This window comes from Melanerpes formicivorus, unplaced genomic scaffold, assembly GCF_026170545.1.
Source record: "Melanerpes formicivorus ecotype bairdi unplaced genomic scaffold, bMelFor1.0.p_v2 SCAF_14, whole genome shotgun sequence".
NCBI classification, from domain to species: Eukaryota; Metazoa; Chordata; class Aves; order Piciformes; family Picidae; genus Melanerpes; species Melanerpes formicivorus.
This window is the reverse complement of record NW_027142366.1, coordinates 5,295,854-5,315,096: the sequence shown is the minus strand read 5'-3', so window position 1 is coordinate 5,315,096 and position 19,243 is coordinate 5,295,854. Positions and strand designations below refer to the sequence as shown.

The window sequence follows — 19,243 nt, the reverse complement described above, 5'->3', positions numbered from 1 at the left end:
CACTTTTTCAGCTTTCTGGTTGTCCCTGTTTGGGCTCTAAAGAAGTGGTACCTTGAGCCAGTGAGATCCTAGGGACCATGTCAGCTTTAATCTCCAGTTCCAAGTGGTTGAATTTTCATTAGGGGACAGCTGAAGGAGGAAAATGCTTGGCCTGTGTGAGGTTGAGGTAATAAGTTGGAGGCAGACATGCATAGGCTGAAGTTAGAATTAGAGGTATGGCAAAGTGGAGAGAAGCAGAGCTGAAAAGACTTTGTGTGTCAGCAGGTAATGGATGGTCATTAGGTACCAGAGGTGGGGCTTGGCTGAGCAGGAATGTGGGTGATGCCTGAGGAGCAGTTGCAGTCACTGCTGGGCAACACAATCATCATCCACTAAAGCTCCTGTCTGGAGAGATGACCTGGCAGCAGCTGGGCCCAGGAACTTTCTTGTAGGTGCTAGCACCCAAATAGGGAAGCCTCTGTCTCCAGCTGGGCACTAGGCATGGCAAGCAGCCGTGTGCAAGAGCGATGGCAGCCTCCTTCCTTCCCCTCTGCGTTTAGCAAGCATGGTCAGCCCCAGCTCTTGTGGGTGTGATGGCAGGAGGTGTCCCTTGAGGATGCATCCCTGACATGAGCAGATTGTAAATCTGCCTGACCCAGGTCCAAAAAACCACCAGGAGAACCGATAGCTGCAGACCAGCCTTGTCCTTGGGGAGAGCCTGAGGACAAGCGACAACTGGAAAACAAATCTGCCGACCACTGGAGCCTGCTGCTGGCAGCGATAAAAGCCTGTTCCTCCCAAGCTGCCTGCTGGCGTGGCTCCAGGCACAGCCGGGCTCCTGTGTAGGTCACCCGTGTGCTCGCTGCCAGCTTTCCCTGTGTCCTTGTTGAAGAGGTGGAAGAGACATGTTAGAGGAGCACAGCACTGTGTCTGCTGGGGAACGTGTTCAGCCTGCAACACCGTTGGCATTTCTGTTCCCCGGGGATGCCTTTTGACAGCAGAACGATTTGAGGGCCGTGACAGCGCCCAGCCCGAGCTGTGAGCCCTTGCCTCTCTCCCTCCTCCAAGAAAAAGGACGACCAGGAGGCCAAGCTTTCTCCTGCTGGAGAGGGGAGTGTTGCCTGCTGTTGCACAGCACAGCAGCCAGCTGGTGTCCAGCCCAGCGTGGCTTCTTCGGGCTGGTATCACACTGCTGACTTGGATGAGTCACAGCTGATTTTATTTTTTTAACCCACCTTGTTTTACTTGCAAGAAAGACCTGTTTTACATATAATACAGTAATCAGGGCTTGACACTAATAGGCAAACGTTATTGTCTGCAGTGGGAATTGCACCTGCTGGTAAGAGCAATGAATGCAGCCCATTATGCACCGGAGTCAATCATTTGTGCAATGAAGTACAGCTACGTTTCTTGCTGTGTTCCTGTGCAAGTCTTTCCTTCAGCAGCCATGAGTGCACCGACAGATGTGCCATCATCACCTCTGCAGTCTGTCCTCGCCCTGGGAGCCACAGCAGCCTCTGTTCCTGCATCTGTGGCCAGCCCTCTCCCAGAGGAGCTGAGAAGACCAAGACGTTCAGCTGAGATGTCCCTGCTTAGATGCTGGCTGTGTTACAAAGCTGAGCAGCCTCATTCCTGAGCGTTGAGGCTGCACTTTGCAGCCCGAGGGTCCTGCTCCTAGGATGTGCAGGACCCTGGGTGTGTGCCTGGATGCACAGAACACATGGCTCTTGGCTGTGGACCTCATTGCAGGAAAAGTGGCAGCAGTCTCACTGGCTGACCAGGTATGAGCAGCAGTGCTTCAGAGCAGAGGTCCTGGCAAGATTGGCTTAGCTGAAGGCTGCTGTGTGGAGCTTCCAGCACGATAAGGTGTCTCCAATAATCATCATAAACAGAGGTTGTCCTTTTGAGGCTGGAGTCTGAACTTAGTTTGGCTAAAGCAGATCCAGCAACTCTGAAGTGCTGCATCCACAATTTAGGTGAGGGTTGGAAGAGGTGCGGTGCAAGGAGAGGAAGAGCAACACGCTCTTTGGAGTGAAAAAGATGAGCACAAATCCTGTGGGAATGCCAAAATGTGCAGGATGCTGCATGTGCAGGTATTTCTGCTGGGCCAGCATTGAGGGGCAGGGAGGACGTTGAGTTTAAGAGCATCAGCATTAGAGCAGGAACAGGCAGCTCGTGGGCTCTGCTTGCTGAGCTAAGTGAAAATGCTTGCTCACTCCCTGGTAGAAATTGCTGTTTATTAGAAAAAAAAATAATTCATAAATAAACTAATTTCATGTTGTGATTTACATCTTGCAGCTTAAGAGCAGAGAAAAGAAAAGCCTGGTAGAAGTTGTGTGTGAAACAGCTCTGAGCCTTACCCCTCTGTTTGCCACAAGATTGCAAATGTGAGGCTACAGACTTGCCTCTGTCCTTTCACTACCCACACTCAGCCTGGTCAGTGCCTGAGTAAGTTCCTGGGGATCATCTGATTAACAGGAATAGAAATTGGACTGAAAAATAAGGAGGAGGAGGAAAAAAAAACACCCAACCGAGGGGAAGTTTGACAGAAGGATTTGTGCTCTCCATTACTGTGTGATATGGGGAAAATCCTTCCATCCAGCATCTTTCCCCACCAGTGGTTCTTCCTAACGTGGCAGCATCCCCCAGTGTCTCCATCCTGCCACTGTCACCCAGCTGGGCTCAACTCCCACCTGCCTTCCTACAGGTTGAGCAAAGCCCAGGGGCAGCAAAGAATGAAGGGTTAGGAGGAACAGATAGTTTCCAGTAAGTGCATTCCTACCACCACCAGTCACAGTCTGGTTGCCTAATAAAGGCTCTGATAAAGAAGATGGAATCCCTTTTAACTTCTGATTTGTTCAGAGATAAGTCAGCTTAGACATAAACAAGTGCTTCTGCCACCGGCCGCTCTCAGGAACGCAGCTGCGAGACCCTGGGTTAGCCCCAGTGAGGTCCTGTCCCTGCTCCCTGGGGAGTTACTCAGACAGCTGCATCCCCATCTGGAGGGAGAAGAGGATGACTTACTCTTCCTCCCTGCTTAAGGTCTTCTGTACAACTCCATAGACTTTTCTGGGGGAAGGTGTAAAAATAAGGGACGACGTCTTTCAGCTCTTAGCAGGTTTTGAGGTGAAATGAAGTCACCTTCCTGGGCTGGTTTTCTCCACAGGGCCCTTTGAGATCATTTTCTACTCAAATCAGGAGAAACTAGAGCAGAACTGTGCTGAGAAAAGCATTTCTCTTAGGCCTCGACACTGCTTGGAGGTAAGAGGGTGAAGGCAGCTGATCTGTCCTGCAGCCTGGCATTCCCCAGCATAGGCATGAGGCTGCTACCAAGATGCCAGCAGTGGGGTGGCAAAGCCCAGGCTGCAGCACAGGGTTGCTTAGTCATAGGCAAAAAGACAGCCCAGTCCCTAACGCTGGTAGAGATGGAACAGCAAAAACTGGCACTATTTGACAGAACCTTTTCCTGGGTTATTGCATCTTCCCTTCGAGAGACTGGCTTATTGGGTAGAGTTTCTGGCTTCTCGGTACCCTGATTAGACCAGGTTGTCTCAGGCTCAAGACAGCTCCCACTTGCATGGGTTTAAACACCTCCAGTATCATTGTCCACTCTGACACCTCCTACAGATCCTCATCTGAGAAGATCAGCACTCTCTTCTCAATGTTTTTGCTCTTCCTGCTGCTCAGTCCCTCCACCCTGGAGGCCACGTGCCCATTCTCCCCCGGCGCCTTGTGCTCTGCCTCCTGCGTTGACTGCTGGGTGTACTGCTGGTACGCAGGTGAGAAGTTGTGGATCGCGTCCTGCACGATGTCCTGAGGGCTTATGGTCTCCTTCAGCCCGCTCGAGATGCTCTGCATTGGGGCAAGGTTTGCTGAAAAACAGGGAGAGCAGGAGAGTGATGGGGCATCAGACAGTTACTGAGCCCAAGCACCCCAGACCTGAATGACACTTTTCCTTAGGAATTCAAGAGCAGGAGCTCGTTGTGGGCCATGCCAGTTTGTGGTGGTGAGTTCTAAGGCAGCAGGCAAACCCTTGCTCCGTGTTTTGAAGAGGATGGATCCTCTCTCCAGCACAAATCCTCTAATTCTGACCATCCACACCAAGGTCTCTCTTCCTATCCATTCACTATGACTATCATGAGGGAAGAGGAAGAAGGAACTGGTGGAGCACAGGAGACAGAAATTGCTCTGATGGTTTTTAGCATCCCATGGGTAATTCTGGAGGGGAGAGGTCTCCTCTTACTCACTGATGAGGGAGGAAGAAAAGAAGAATTACCTCTTGAGTTTTCTTTTTTCTCTCTGTACACCTGGCAGGGGAATGCATAGCGCAGGGCAACGGAAGCAAAGAACATCTCAATGCAGATAATGAAGTTCTGGTAGCCAGCAGCCACTGTCCCAGCTCCCACCTCCTTCCCATCGATGATCTGAACTTCAGGGATCACCCCGCATTTCTCCAGGACTGCCAACAACATCCCTGTGCAGAGGAAGAGAGAGGGATCAGCTCTGGTCCTGCATCCATGTGTCAGGTGAAGCTATGGGAGGAGAAGCACTGGGCTTCTGTGGTGGAACCCACCTTGCCAGAAGGAAAGGAAGATGACTGCCTTAATGGTGATGAACTTGAGGACTGGCTTAAATGGGCGCAGCAGGTCCATGGTGGCAAAGTAGAAGAGGAAGAGGGCATAAAGTGCCAGGCTGACAGAGAAGTTGTAGATGATGGTGATGTAGAGGTAGCCACTGTGGACACTGTGGGAGGAGAGAGAGAGAGGTGCTGCCCTGGGCTGTGGGAAGTGAAGCAATTCCACCCAGAGGTGAAGAAGGATGAAATGGGGAGGGAAGAAGTGCCACTTGGGAGAGTACAGCCGGGGCAGGCAGGGGCTAGGCAGGGTGTTGCTCTCAGCTTTTGCTCTGTTGGTAGGATCTTTTGAATAGGACCCATCCTATTCCCTTTACCCTCCCCAGCTCAACCCAGCATCCTCACTTGAAGTCTCCATCGTGGTACTTCCCAAATGCCTGCAGGATGATGGTGATGATTGCCATGAGGGGTTTCACGATGCAGAACTGTAGTGTGGCCTGTACGGGGGAAAGACACAATGCACTCCAGGCAGCAGGGAAATGCCACTGCCCTCCCTGCAGTTCTTGCCACCCCCGAGCCCCTCCACGCAAGCTAACCCCTCCACACCTGGGACAGAGACACAGAGGAGAGAGCAGTTCTTCATCACAAGAGTGACCAGTGCTGCGGGGTGAAATACGAACCAGCTCAAGGTCTGCCTATGGGAGGGAGCAGGGCTCCCAAAAGGCAGCTTCTGGAAGGCAGTATAGTGACTCCAAGGAGGGGGGAATGGGTGGTTTTCAGATGGACTGGTGCCAGGATTCAGCCTGCAGCACAGCCCTGGAGAGTTAGAGAGCTGTGCAGGCTAACCTGGGACTGGACAGAGATGGCAATCTCAGCTCTGCAGTGGGAGGAGACCCTGACTCAGCAGTGAGTCAGAGGCAAGGACAGTGTGGAGCCCTGCTGCTGGCCAGGTGCCTGCAAGCTGGGTGAGCTGCCTCCCTCAGAGGAAAAAAAGCCCAAAATAGCATCTCCGGAGAGCAGCGAAGCAGAGCCCTCTCAGCAGGGCACTGGGGAAGAGACCTGCCACCTGCACAGCCCTTCTTGGAGGGAAGTGGAGCCGATGCGCCCCGTCAGGCACCCACCTGCTTGCAGAAGCGCAGGAACCCGATGGAGTAGGACATGCCCTGAAGGCAGCAGGTCCCGTAGAAACAGCTGGACCTGGAAGCAGAAGCCCAGGAGATGCCATTGGGGCTGCTGGAGGGGGAGAGTGAGTGGAGGGCCAAGGGATGCTGGGACTTACGCAATGGGCTTGCCTCGGATCTCTGTCATGATGGTGCTCTCTCCTCCAAGGTACTCGAAGCACAGGCTCAGGAAGCTGTAAATGACGAAGGCTGGCAAGGCAAGGGCAGGCATGATCAGCAGGGCTGATGCAGATACGTGAGGGGGTTGTTACGTTTTGGCTTCCTTCCTGCTGGGGTGTGTTCTCATCTACCCCAGCTCCACCTTATTTGGGACACTGGTGGGTAGGAGCCCAGCAAGAGGAGCAGCAGGTCAAATCCATCTGACTTTCAGGTGCCTGTACGTGGCAGCAGTCAGGTGTCCTAGTGGTGATTGTGAAGCTGACCTGCATGGGCATCCAGACAAGCCCAGGCAGGAGTGCAATAGCCAGGGACCATTTGCATAGAAGGACCTCAAAACTGTTAAAGGGCAGCACAAGTGGGGTGTTGGACAGCAAGAAGAATGTCCTGAACAGTTTTCTTGGACATCTCCATCACTTATTTTTCATATAGTCCAATCCTGAAGTAATAAGCATGCCCATATCCCTCTGCTCCCAGGGGGAGAGCAAGAAGGTGGAAGAGCAAACTCCATCTTGATGAGCTTCCCTTGTACCTCAAAACACCTCAGCTCCCCAATTCCTTGGGTATCTCTACCTTCTCCTTTAGAGAAGTTGCATTTCTACCCCACAGGCAGAAAGAAAACCTCGCATTCCCCAGAAGCATGAGGCTGAGGTCCCTGTGAGCCTGCAGGCTGGTGTTGGAAAGCCACCAGCACCTGTCTGCCTAAAGGACATCCCTTCCCTTCTGCTGATGAGAAGGAAGGGGAAACCCTCTGCAAAGAGGAAGGGAGGGAGGGAAGTGAAAGAGGTGGAGCTATGCCACTGTGCAATCCAGGATGCTTCAGAGAGATAGGTCAGTGAGATGAGAGGCCTGCTTTGCCATCAGCCTCCCTGCCGAGGAGAGGCTGCGCTCACCTTCATAGCAGTCACGCACCGAGTCGAAGTAGACGTAGTACTGGTGGCTGCCCAGGAGGAGGAGGCTGAGCCAGGAGTCGAAGGCATAGATGGGCACGATGAAGAGGATGCGGATGATGTAGCGCTGCTCCTTGGCGATGGTGTAATTCCTCAGGTGTGTGTAGATCTGCAAAGTGCCCAGCCATTAGCTGTGGCTACCACTGCTCGGGACAGGCAACAGGTACCCTCAAGGGACAACATTTGATAGGCTCCAACCCAGTCCATGGAGCTATACCTTCCATGAAAACAGGTGGAAGCTGGGTCCCTTCCCTGGGGCTGTGTGATGAGTGCCAGACCCTGTGCAGCCCCTTCCCAGTGCTCGGATGCACCAGCTTGGCAGATCTGTGCAGCACCCAAAAACATGCCCCCTGGCAGTATTTTTCACTGTGCATCTCAGTGGGCCAGACCCTAGGGTGCCAGATGAGAAACCCCTCTGGGTGTTGCCTCTGGGCAGTGCCAGTGCCCTGCAGCCTCTCCTGGCTCTGGCAGCCACCTGGGCACTGTGTGGGCAAAGTCCACCCTCCCAAGCTGTCAGTACCAGGCTCCTGACAGCAGAGATATCCCCTCCAGGCAGCAACAGAAGGAAATATTTATCCAGAAGTTCTGGGCAATCACTATTTTTGCCCTCACATCAACCTCTGTGCTGAGCTCCATCTCTACTCCAGCCCTTACCTGGTGGAAGGTGATGATGAGTGCTGACCACACAAAGATGCCAGAGATGACCTCTGCTGCCGTCGTGGTCAGGAAAAGCTGCTGGCTGTCCTGGGTGTCGTTGTGGGCAGCTGTGAGCAGGTCAAGGGCCGGGGAGGGGGAGGCTGAGGCCAGCCTGGCCACTGTGCTGGGCCCTGGTGTGCCAAACACCGTGGGAGAGGGCAAGGCACGCATGGCATTACTCATCTGCAGGGAGGGAGAGGCAAGGGGAGTGGTGCAGGAAGGCAGGACAGAGGTAAGCTAGTGAAGAGGAAGGTCCCAGAAGATCTCCCAGCCCACACAGTGCAGACAAACCTGTGAGGTTTATTTTGCTTCCCCAGGCTTTTCCAGGGTGTACCTCACCCAAATCAGCCAATTCAGCATGGATGGGGCTGCTTCTCCCAGCAGGAAAATGCTAATATCCTTTAAGAGCAGACCCTCTTTTCCCCAAGAAGGTATATGCAGTCCCTGGGTGCCCCAAAACACACAATTCTCCTTCCTGGCCTTGGAAGGGAAAGACTTGCCTGCATTCCTAACCCTGTGATTCCACACTTGTTTCTCAGGACCCTTTTTCCACAGGAAACAGAGACTTGAAGGTTCATGCTTCACCCATGATAATAAGAAGTCCCTTACCAACCAGCCATCAGGACACTGACCTCCTGCCTGGGAGTCCAGAAAGTGCTGGAATTCCTGTGGTCCTCCCCACATCTGGCTACTTTCATCGTGCATGGTGTGCTAGGGACAAATCCCAAGGCTGCCCAAGAAGCCAGAGGTTTGTCATCTCCCAGGCTCTTTGCCTAGCCTCAGCCATTTTGGGATCGTGGGGTCTCGGTGTGCCAGCAATGCCAACCCTAAGCCAGCAGCCAGCAATCCTTCCTGCACCTAAAGTGAGCCCAAGGCAACAGAGCTGCTGCCCTTGGGTGATGCTGAAGCTCTCCAGCATCTTCTCAGCAGGTCTGTCCTCCTCAAAGCTGGTTGACCCAAGGCACCAAATGTTCCCAGCACAGAGGGTGGCCAGGGTGTAAGGGCGCAGTGTACCCTGCAACTCCAGACAGCAAGGACCAGTCTAATAATATGCTCTTATTTATAGGTCAGCTTCATATCTCAAGGCCAACAGATGCACAAACTGCCATGTTTGGCCTCTCTTCCTGCTAATCTATGGAAAGCTGCTTTTTCCCCAAGTATAACAATAGTGGGTTTAAAAAAAGACAAACAAGAAGCTCGGAGCAGAGCTCTAACAATGTAGATGCTTCTCAATGCATTGTTAATAAACAAAGGTTTTAGCTGCTGGGTAACTATCGCCTGGGGGTAAAACTCTAAGCATGAGCTGATGGGAGGCAAGAAAATAATCTCCCACAGATAAGAATGGTAGAGAACGACCTCGGTGCAGTCAAACAGAAAACAAACCAAAGCGAGAGCTCACCCTACAGCTTCCTCTCCTGCCCTCTCCCCGAACTCCAACCTGACAGGAGAGGAAACTCAGCTGGTGTCAGATCAACAGTCCTAAAAATACCTTTCCCCCCGCCTCTGCCTGGCAGGAGCTGCCTGTAAGTGGAGATGCCCGGACATGCTGGCGAGGTCCCAGCAGCTCACCATGCTGTACCTGCGCCCGCCAGCGGGGAAGCGGAGCCGAAGGTGGCCGGAGGGACAGGGGGGGCCGATAGTGTTACGGAGGCAGCGGGGAGCCGGGTTCTGCCTCCCTGCCACCACCGCACGGCCAGCAGGAAGAAGGATCCCAGGGAGAGCCGGGGAGGGATCTGGTCTTTGGACAGACTGCAGTGATACTGGGCCCTGTCTTGTAAACATTAACAGGAGGAGGGAGGTAGCTCGCAGTGTAGGGTGGAGGTGAGAGCCCAGCTTTGCCCCATTCCCCATCACTCCTCACTCTTTCTGGGCACTTCCCTGCTGCCGCCTGGGGCTGTGCAGCTGGATTTGGGATGCTTTCCCTCTGCCAGAGCATCATGATAGGGAAGGACGTGATCCAGCTTGCTTCCTAGGACAAGGTGGAGACCTATGCTTATCCCTGCACCCTTTTATTCTGTTCTCAACCCAGCACTGTGCCACAGATGCTTGGCCCAAGACATCCCAACTCCTATCAGCTTTCCCAGGCATTGTGGAGCGAGCACAGCGGCACCAGCAGCCGGACCTGGCAGACTCCCCTACATTGTCACACTCTGAAGGCAGCAGAGCAAGTCATTAAAAACAAAGGCCTTGGTGCCACTTGGAGACCGGGCTTCCAGCTCCAGAGGTAATTAGATCCTGGCTGTGCAAGGTAGCTGGGCAATTCAATGCAGTTAAGAGGGACATTTGCTTCTGAAACAAAGTCACTGAGGAGACACAGAGAAAAATACCAGCAGCAAAACTCAGCTCTTCGTCAGGACTGTGCCAGTGCCACTTCCAGACACCCTGCAGGCACCTGCCATGCAGTGTCTACCTGTTGCACTCACTCCCTGGGATATAAGTGATGCTAAGTGAGCACCGAGCAGAAGATAAACTGAGCAGTGAGATCTGTGTTCAGGCAGGCCACCTGCACATGGGGCTTTTCATGTGGCCAGGGATTCCCCTCCATCTGCAGGCTGCCAGAGCACAGATTGCCAGCTCACATACCTCCTCATGTCCCAGAGCACCTGGGACAAATCCCAATGTTGGCAGCAGCCCCTGTGTGGCACTGGGGCAGTCAGAAAGGAAGGGTGAGTCCGTGCTGCCCCTCAACAGTGCCTCTACAGTGCTGGCTGTGCACCGAGGGAAGGGGGGAGAGATCCCTGACCCCCGTTCTTGGGCGGGGAGCATCCAGGCTCAGTTCCACCAGCACAGGGCACCTTTTGTCTTGATTGCTTTCAGATAAAGCCAGGGCACAGGGGTTATTTACCCAACCAGCCTCTCCATACCACTCCCAGGCCACCCAGGAGGAAGGACCTATAGCACATAGCTATAAATTAAGGCAGGGCAGCACCGAGCCCTCCTTAAAGCCTATCTGGAGGAGGGGTGACACACACAGAGAGCTCTTGCAGCAGTCTCTGCCCTCCCACAGGTGCTCAGGATCAATGGCTGGGACAACCTCTGCTCCATGACAGGGTGTCCATAGTCACTGCACCCTCCCAGGGCCCCACTCACCCTGCGAGGCTCCTCCAGGAGCGGGTCTGGCTGCCATGCACCTGCCTCCGTATCCCCTGTGCCCTCCTCCACCTACGCCCGCGGGAGACTCCTCCTCCAGTCACCCTCCCAGCCCTGCCCGCCTACTGGCAGTGGGCCCTGCCAGCACCCTGCTCACCCTCACCCTTGCTGCACCCCGGTCTCCGTGGGAGCTGGAGCAGCAGGTTGGGCTTCACCTCCCATGGCAAAGCTACCCAACTTACCTGGCCAGTCCACCGTGCTCAGCACCCACACCCAGAAAGCAAACACAGATGGAAAGCCACATCACAGCCTGACACTGCTGTCCCCAACCTGGCACACGTCCTGCGGCCATGAGTGAGGGCTCTGCCTGGGTGGCAAAGGCAGGTTTTCCTGCAGTGGGGAAGTAATCCTTACCTGGAGGACAGCAATGACTAAAAGGCAGGCAGCTAGTGTCACCTGCAGACTTCTGCCTGGTTTTTGGGACAGGCTTTCCCTCTGGTTTACTGCAGAGTGGAGCAAAGCTGAGGGGCCAGTAGCTTGTGGTCTAATTTATTGCCCATGGAAAGGCAGCAAGGTAAGTCTGTCCCAGCTCCAAGTATCAAATGGGAGACATCTCCATGTCCTTTCTTTACCCACCACCCTGTGAGGAGCTGGTGGGGGACACAATCAGGAAATGAAGGCGGTTAACTTGTGGTCAGCGAGGTAGTAACAGCCAGATCTCCAGGGCACAGCAGTGGTGTGCCACCATCTCACCATGATGGGAGAGCTGATTTACATTCCATTGGCTAATTATTTATGGATCCCACAAGCTGCTAGAGCTACAGACACCATAAGAGCATCAGGATCTAGCAAACATACTGGATTTGTGTTGGGTAAGAATCCCTACCAGCAAACCAGGGCCGACGCTAACAAATTCCACACGTCTCTCTCAGCCTTCCTAGACAAAAAAAAACCCAAAACCCAAACAGCCCCCAAAAAAAAAAAAAACCCTAAACCTCCCCAAATTACAAAAGTGTAAAAGAAGGAAAATTTGGAGTTCTGACAAATGCAAATCTTTGATTCTTGGAAGCATAGTTCGGAAAATTATTTTTAGGCGCAGTTTCTTGTCGAGGGCAGCTCCACGCCTGCGGTGTTTGGATGTGCTTTAAAAAGGTTTCATTTCTCCTAATTCCAAATCCTGTAAATAACTCTCATTTCAGAGAAAAAGAGCCCTCTCCAAAGGCATTTTCTGGTTTTCTACTTCCAGGGGATTTTTTTGGAGTTTTGGGGGGTTTTTTTTTAGCAACAGAAATGACCCAGCGGCTGGCGCCGCGTGGGGCAGGAACAGGCCTTGCGCTGATACCGCTGATCTCGATGGAGCTCCACACGGCACCGAGCCTTCCCTGCCTGCAATCCAAGACCTGGCCTCTGCTCATTCAACTGACAAAAGTGTGTAACAGCTCACTTAAAAATTTACTACTTGGTGTTACTTTTTACAGGGAAGAGGTAAACCCAAATGTGCTTTCCAAGCAAATGGCAAGAGTTTGGCTATTAACCTCGTATGACTTCATCTAACACCCTTTTTTTTCCACCAGACTCTGGAGAAATGCCCTTGTGTGAACCACCCCCCCAAAACCCTTCTGCCCCCACATCATTGCAACCAGCACCAGAACAAGAGGACACAGCCTCAAGCTGCACTGGGGTAAGGTTAGGCTGGAGGTAAGGAGAAAGTTCTTCCCAGAAAGAGTTATTGGCCATTGGAATGTGCTGCCCAGGGAGGTGGTGGAGTCACTCTCCCCGGAGGTGTTCCAAAAGGGGCTGGATGTGGCACTTGAAGCCATGGTTTAGTTAGCCATGAGGTGTTGGGTGATAGGTTGGACTTGATGATCTCTGAGGTATTTTCAATCCTTTTTGATTCTATGATCTCCTAAAAATGGGCGCTTCAGGAAAGGGCCAGCTCACTGCAGGTGCCCCAAGCTACCTCTGCTTCTCTGACATCCGTGGCTTCCACCCTGACATCAGCTTTCATGACATCTGCAGAGCACAATTCTTTGCCTCTCTTTAAAACTGGGAGTGAAAAGTGGAAAATGGATTCAGCCTACATCAGGAAAGGGACTGACATAAGGACAAAAGCAGTCACAGAGGACTCATTTCCTTAAAAACAGGCAAGAAAATCTTTCCTATTATGCAACTGCTGTTGATTTGCAACTGAAGCCTGTATTTCAATGGCAGTGATTTTCACAGAGCAAGAAAGAAAACAGGTAAAATTAGATTTGTCAATGTTTCTTTTATTCCTCCTGCACTGGGTGTTCCCCCTTTGCGGTACAGCGCAGTTACAGAGCTTGGCATCTGCTGCTCCTCAGGACACAAACGCAGGGCCAGGCCATTTCCCAAACATACATCCCACCCAATGTGGTAAAAATACTCCTCCTCTTGCATGTTGAGACAATTGTTCTCGTCTCATCCCTGACTATATGGACTGCAAACCTGCCATGGTAACAAAACCCACAAATGTTCTACACAGTAGAGAAAAATTCATGACATTCCTCAGCACATCCAAAACCAGCACAAAGGCATTCCATCATTTTCATTTCGGGTCCTTTTAAATAAGTGGTGATGAGTCATGGACTCAAGATCATTTCCTTGAATCCAGATGGCACAACTTCACCACACTTGGCAACTTCGGATCACTTCCCGTAGAGCCTGTATTCCTTCCATGGTCTTGTCTTTCAAAGCCATGGCGAGAAGAACAGGTTTGTTCCCAGCTTCCTGAGAGACAAACGCCACCAGGTTTCTGGCACACACATGAACCAAGGGCTGAAAAGCAAAGGCATACAGATGTGCATTCCTTCATGTAGGAGAGCCTTCCCACACAAGTCAGGAGAGGGAGAGTCCTGCAATGGCACGCAGCACATCAAGAAGCTGCCAAACAGGACTCGGACCGAGCAAGCAGTTTGCTGAGTGGTTCTACCATGACTGGGAACAGACAAGCAGCTCACTTCACCAGCATAGCCATGGAACAGGGAACTTTAGACAGCACTTTCATAACCAGCTTAAGTGGGAAGAATCAAAGAATCATAGAGTTGTTATAGTTGGAAGGGACCTCAAGGATCATCTAGTTCCAACCCCCCTGCCATGGGCAAGGACACCTCACACTAGATCAGGTTACTCAGAGCCACATCATGTCTGGCCTTAAAAACTTCCAGGGATGAGGCTTGTACCACCTCCCTGGGCAACCTGTTCCAGTGTCTCACTACCCTCATGGTGAAGAGCTTCTTCCTAACATCCAATCTGAATCTACCCATTGCTATTTTTGTTCCATTCCCCCATGTCCTATCATTACCTGACAATTAGTTGTATTATTACCTGACAAGAGTTTGGAGCCGTGAGAGACAAGCTCCCAAACCGCCCTGGAACAACCTAACTGGAGCTGTGACTGAACTGAGTTTTGCACCACTTTGGAAAACTTGGAAAGCCAGAACCTTTCCTTCTGCTAATCCTCTCACCCAAACTACTTCACTGAACATCAAATTACATGAAAAGACACGGAGCAAAATGTCTCTGTTTCCATCACAGCCAGATTTCTGAGAAAGGTTCCAAGCACAGATTTCTCTTAAAAAATGTGTTGTTGAAGAGGGTTATGTTCTACTGACAAGCTCTGGAGAACAACCTGTTATTTCTGCAATGCCTGGAGATCCCAAAGTGGTGTTATACAGACAGTCTTTGCACGCCATGTGTAAAAGACATGTTGGTTTTGATTTTAACAGAATAATGAAAAGCAGAAGTAAGCAGGGAGGCTGAAAGAGGGAAGAAAAAGGATATAATCTTCCTAATGAGGTTCCTTTAGCAAGAACACTCAGCTTCTCTAGGTTTTATTTACACCCACAGTTATGTATTTATCAGAAGAATGAGTTTGCTTGATTTAAGCTCCCCGTGCGGTTTGGAAGCACGAACCACCCAAACAGAGATGTTAATGATGAGGAGCAGGAAGGCAGCAAACCAGTGAAAGCCTTCCCTTAAGGTTTAGATGGATTAAGGTAACAGAATTATTTGAAAAGAGTATGCAGCAAAGTAAACAATAGCATTTGCCACTTCCAAACAAAACACAAAACCAGGTTGGGGGTAGAAGTGGTCAGAATTAGCAGGTATTGTGCCAGGGAAAGCAAAACCATTTCCCATCCACAGAAGGAAAGCTGCTGCTGAAGAATGAGAATTCCCCAAGGGGAAGCCAGGGCTAGAATCAGAGACTTGTGTTACTAGAGTTTTTCTAGTTAAGGTTAGCAAGTAATGTTTGATAGCTCCAACCCTGATGGAAAGTCTCATAAACTCGTGGCTCTGTAACTCTCTGTTTTAATGCCTGACTAGTTGATGCTTTGTGAAACATATTTCCTTCTGCTCTCTCTCCAGCTTTGTGAAATGGTCGATAAAAACTCATTTTGTTGAAGCAAAACAAATTAAACTTTATCAAGGGAAGGTGCTGGCAGGCACGCTTGGGAAAGGGCAACTAAAGTCCACTACGGGGCTGGCATAGATTGGTGGTGGGGGTGAGAAAAAGGCTTTGAACAGGAAAACAAACTGACTGGAACAGAAACCCCAAAAAAGGTTATCAAAGGCTGCAGGTTTAATCTTCCAACCCTTGAATCAACAGGGCCTTTATCAAGCCTTCCATAAACACGGTGAAGCAATCCATATCCTGTAGGACACAAAACAGCAGATCCCCAAACTGCTCGCAGTTAGTTAAAACTTTTATTATGTCAAAGAGCAGATGGGCACACATACCTTTCTGATGAACCCCTCTTTCCTCAGTAAAGCGAAATTAATCTCACCACAGCGCAAACACTGCCTAACTGCTGTGATTCATCAACTCCCTGGCAAGTTGTGCAGCCCCACCTACTACATTTCCCCCTCATCCTCGCTGCCTGTGCGCTGCACATCCGCTCTCACCTCATCCTTGCCCAGTAGCACCTTTGTGGTGAGGGAGGGCCTGCCCACGTTGTCAGCGATTGTGTTGGGGTCCACATAGACGATTGTTCCCATTTTGCCGTACTGTGTGACGACCACGAGGACCGAGTTGGAGAAGGCTGTGCACACCACCTCCGTGGGGACCCCGTGTACCACCTCCTCTCGCTGCTTGGACGTCACGATGGGACTCGCTTCCATCGCTGCAGAAAAGCAACAATAACAGTAAACCAACATTAGATTAGAAACGCAGACCACAGGCCGTAAAAAGCCCAAATCTATCCCTTTCCATTTGCAACACCCACGTTAAGTTGATTTCCGACCACAAAAGCGCCCTGAGGTGTGTGTACTCCACGCTCCTGACTGGAAGGAGGAATTTAACTGCCCCGCAGCAGAGCCTGCGCCCCGTGCACGGATTCCGTGCGACTCGTGGTTTAGGTGATGCCACCTCCGGAGCAGGCCGTGCCCTCCCTTCCCGCGCAGCCTCCCGCTCGCTGGCACCGAGCGGGCGAACCCCGAGCCCCGCTTTCCACCCCGGACCCCACAGACCTCCGAGCTCCCTGAGCCGGGCCCAGGCTGCGGAACAGCAACCGCCGAGCCCCCCGGTCCCCGCGCCGAGCCCCCCGGTCCCCGCGCCAGGCCCCGCCGCGCCGCCGCTCTCTGCCCGGGCCCGCCCCCGGCGGCGCGGGGAGATGGCGCAGGGCGGCCGCCGCCGGCTCTCCCTCCCTGCCTGCCTTCCACTGCGCTCCGCGCCGCCATTACCCGCCCGGGGAGCCGCCATCTGCAGCCCCGGCGCGCTCTCCTCCGGGACATTACCGTCCCTCGCCCACCCCGGTGCGGAGCCGTTGTGTGCCCCGGTGCGGAGCCGTTGTGTGCCCCGGTGCGGGGCCGTTGTGTGCCCCGGCCCGGCCGCCTGTGCCGGTTTCTGCCCGTGTCACACCGGCTGTCATCGGCAGGGGCGGCAGCCCCACCTGTGGCCGTGAAGGGATGGTGTGTGCCACCTCTCGGGCCTGGAAGGTGAACGGTGAACGTGGGGGCTGAAGAGAGGCTGATGTTTTCATGGAGTCACAGAATCGTTTTGGTTGGAAAAGGCGTTTAACGTAATTGAGGCCAACCGCAACGTGCCAGAGCACCACAAACCCACGTCCCTCAGCGCCACATCTACACGGCTTTGAAATGCCTCCAGGGATGGGGACGCCACCACTGCCCTGGGCAGCCTGTTCTAGGGCTTGACAACCCATGTGGGTTAGAATTTTTTCCTGATGTCCAACCTAAACCTCCCCTGGAACAACTTGAAGCCATTTCCTCTTGTCTTGCTGCTTGTCACTGAGGGGTGAGACCGACCCCCACCTTGCTGCGATCTCCTTTCAGGGATTTGTAGAGAGTGAAGTCTCCCCTTGGTCTCCTCAGTCAATAATCCCACTGCCTTCAGCCACTCCTTGTAAGAGTTGCTCTGCAGAACCTTCTCCAGCTTTGCTGCCCTTCTGCTGCAGCTCCTCAATGAGTGGCCTAATGAGTGGATGAGGCTCTGTCCAGCCTGATCTAGTGTGGGGTGTCCCTGCCCATGGCAGAGGGGTTGGAACTAGATGATCCATGTGGTCCCTTCCAACCCTGAATGAAACTATGAAACTATGAAACCTGAACCCAGCATTCAAGGTGCAGCCTCACCAGTACACAGGCACAGTAACTTCAATTCTCCCTCTGCCCCATTTCTGCACAGGACAGCACTGCTCCCATCTGCTGGCCTGTGTTGATCCCTCGGATGCTTTCCCCTCAAAATAAGGCTGGTTTTGGGACATGGGAGCAGCTTCCTTGTCACAGGCAGGCTGCGCAGCCTCCCTGCCGATGGGACAAGCTATGGTGTATTAGGCACCCAAATGCTCCATGCGTGGTCCAGCTGCTTCATGGGCAAAGCGTGGGGCTTGAGGGAGTGATGACAGCGGCTCAACAGTGCTGTAGTGAGAGACAAGGACATCTTAGTGCAGAAAGAAATGTTTACACTCCATGAGTAATATCCAAACAGTTTCTATTAGTTGCATACTCTTCATTCAGTGCTATTTTTCCTCCCTCTGAAATACTAGCACTCAGAAACAATAATTTTACATAGTAAGTTATACAAAGTTCTGAAAACTGGGATTTGTCAGAGGTTTGCACCCTTCCAGACTTCTGCAGTTGCCCCATCTAATATATTCTCCAAACTGTCACTTCTACGTGTTGGCTCTCCTTCACCATCATTCCTACCACGCACAAAATATCCCAGCTGTGGCTGCAGCAGTAGCTACCTGAAGTTGTGGGTTACCTGTTCAGGTAACATCTCGTAAGGCCATCATGAATATTTTTTTTTTGGTTGTTGCTGTTGTTTTGCATTGAAAAGTTTGAACGAAACTTGACTCCAGAAAGAGCGCCGAAACTTTGTGCTGAGAATCCTTTGAGGCACCGTTAGAGAGCAGCAGAGATCCACGGAAAACGCTTTCATTCAGCAGGTTGTTCCTGTGCTTCATTCAGAGGGGCATGATACCTCTTCAGCACTCCTTGCGATCTGACTAATAGTCTGTGAAAAAAAAAACCCCAGCACCCAACATTCCTCTTTCTTGCTTTGCCTGTTTGACGGAGATAGTAGCAGCTCTTGTCACTGAAGCCTCCTGACTCATGAAGAAGTTTATTCCTTCTCTGCTTTCAGGAAACAAAAAGGTTCAGCTTCTTCCTGGCATCCTTGCCAGCCTCCATTTTATTTTGGTGGTTTTTTTTTACATGGCAGAAGGACACAGAGAGTCCACTTTGGCTCAGATTTCCATGGAAACACTGTACTTCACTGTTTTGATTTAGTTTGGGATGAAAGAGTTACCTTTAACAGTTTCAATTGATTGGATAGCTCACTTCGGCATGGAGCTGAGCTGGGATGTAGGAAACTCGAGAAGCAGAGAGCCAGAGAGCAGGAGGTAACAGCACTGAATCTTCAGCACTGAAAGCAAACACATTAAAAACCCCAAAGAGCTAAGGAAAAGGCTCCTATTGCCTGTGTGACTGAGGCAGGAGATGGAGATTTGAGAATAGGCAGTGGCAGATAATGAGACCTTTCCTGAGAGGTCTGCCTGCCACCTGCTTCCTAGCCTATTCTGGCTCAGTAGCACAGGTATCCCTACTTACACTCAGTATTCTATAGCACTTTTCCTCCAAAGAACCCTAATCACATTGTAAACATTGTTACATTTAGCTTCATAAACTCTCTCTGTGACATAACAGATTATTAATATACCCCATTTTATGTACCGAGGGAAATAAAGCCTTGAGAGAGGCAGTAGTTCAGAGCCATCAAATCCTCTGCTGGAGATTCTGCAGGATTTCAGGATCCCTTCTTCCACTCCCGTGCACAAGCTGCTGAAGAAACATAAGTCGTGCATGTCACTGTCTCAGTTACCAGAGGAAAATCAATGGCTGTGCAGCCCCATGCTTTGCCAGGAAAAACTACCCATAATACTGCAGCTTTATACCTTTGTTAGTATTTATTTGAGTAGCTTCTTACTACTCTTCTTTTTAAACTGCTTAAGTGCTTGTGTCTATGTAGACTACCCACAGTACTGCAGCTTTACACCTTTGTTAGTATTGATTTGAGTAGTTTCTTACTACTCTTAAAACTAAGTGCTTGTGCCTATGTAGACTGGAAGGGGGCTGCTTTTAGA

At 51.6% G+C, this 19,243-nt stretch overlaps 2 protein-coding genes and 1 long non-coding RNA gene across 6 annotated transcripts; 1 reads left to right on the top strand and 2 right to left on the bottom strand.

Annotated features, from left to right (window-relative positions):
* Window positions 1-2,202: 2,202 nt before the first annotated feature.
* Window positions 2,203-10,714, bottom strand: TMEM184A (transmembrane protein 184A). The gene is made up of 9 exons (XM_068146681.1): window positions 10,626-10,714; window positions 7,494-7,718; window positions 6,783-6,948; window positions 5,832-5,922; window positions 5,674-5,749; window positions 4,958-5,049; window positions 4,553-4,722; window positions 4,256-4,453; window positions 2,203-3,851 (listed from the first exon to the last, which is right to left on the bottom strand). Exons 2-9 carry the CDS (start codon window positions 7,716-7,718, stop codon window positions 3,601-3,603), a joined length of 1,269 nt encoding a protein of 422 aa, XP_068002782.1. The 5' UTR covers window positions 10,626-10,714; the 3' UTR covers window positions 2,203-3,600.
* On the top strand, window positions 7,858-9,711 carry LOC137445182 (uncharacterized). Its single transcript, XR_010988353.1, has 3 exons — window positions 7,858-7,966; window positions 8,075-8,283; window positions 9,565-9,711. It is a non-coding gene; the product is annotated as an uncharacterized lncRNA (long non-coding RNA).
* A 2,157-nt stretch (window positions 10,715-12,871) lies between the features above and the next one.
* PSMG3 (proteasome assembly chaperone 3) lies at window positions 12,872-16,506 on the bottom strand. Of its 4 annotated transcripts, none has more exons than XM_068146686.1 (3): window positions 16,326-16,506; window positions 15,549-15,766; window positions 12,872-13,421 (listed from the first exon to the last, which is right to left on the bottom strand). In XM_068146686.1, exons 1-3 carry the CDS (start codon window positions 16,342-16,344, stop codon window positions 13,269-13,271), a joined length of 390 nt encoding a protein of 129 aa, XP_068002787.1. In that variant the 5' UTR covers window positions 16,345-16,506; the 3' UTR covers window positions 12,872-13,268. The 4 variants fall into 4 exon arrangements, with proteins under 4 accessions (XP_068002787.1, XP_068002790.1, XP_068002788.1 ...); XM_068146689.1 differs by having other exon boundaries at window positions 16,380-16,506; XM_068146687.1 differs by lacking the exon at window positions 16,326-16,506 and adding an exon at window positions 16,113-16,210.
* Window positions 16,507-19,243: the final 2,737 nt, after the last annotated feature.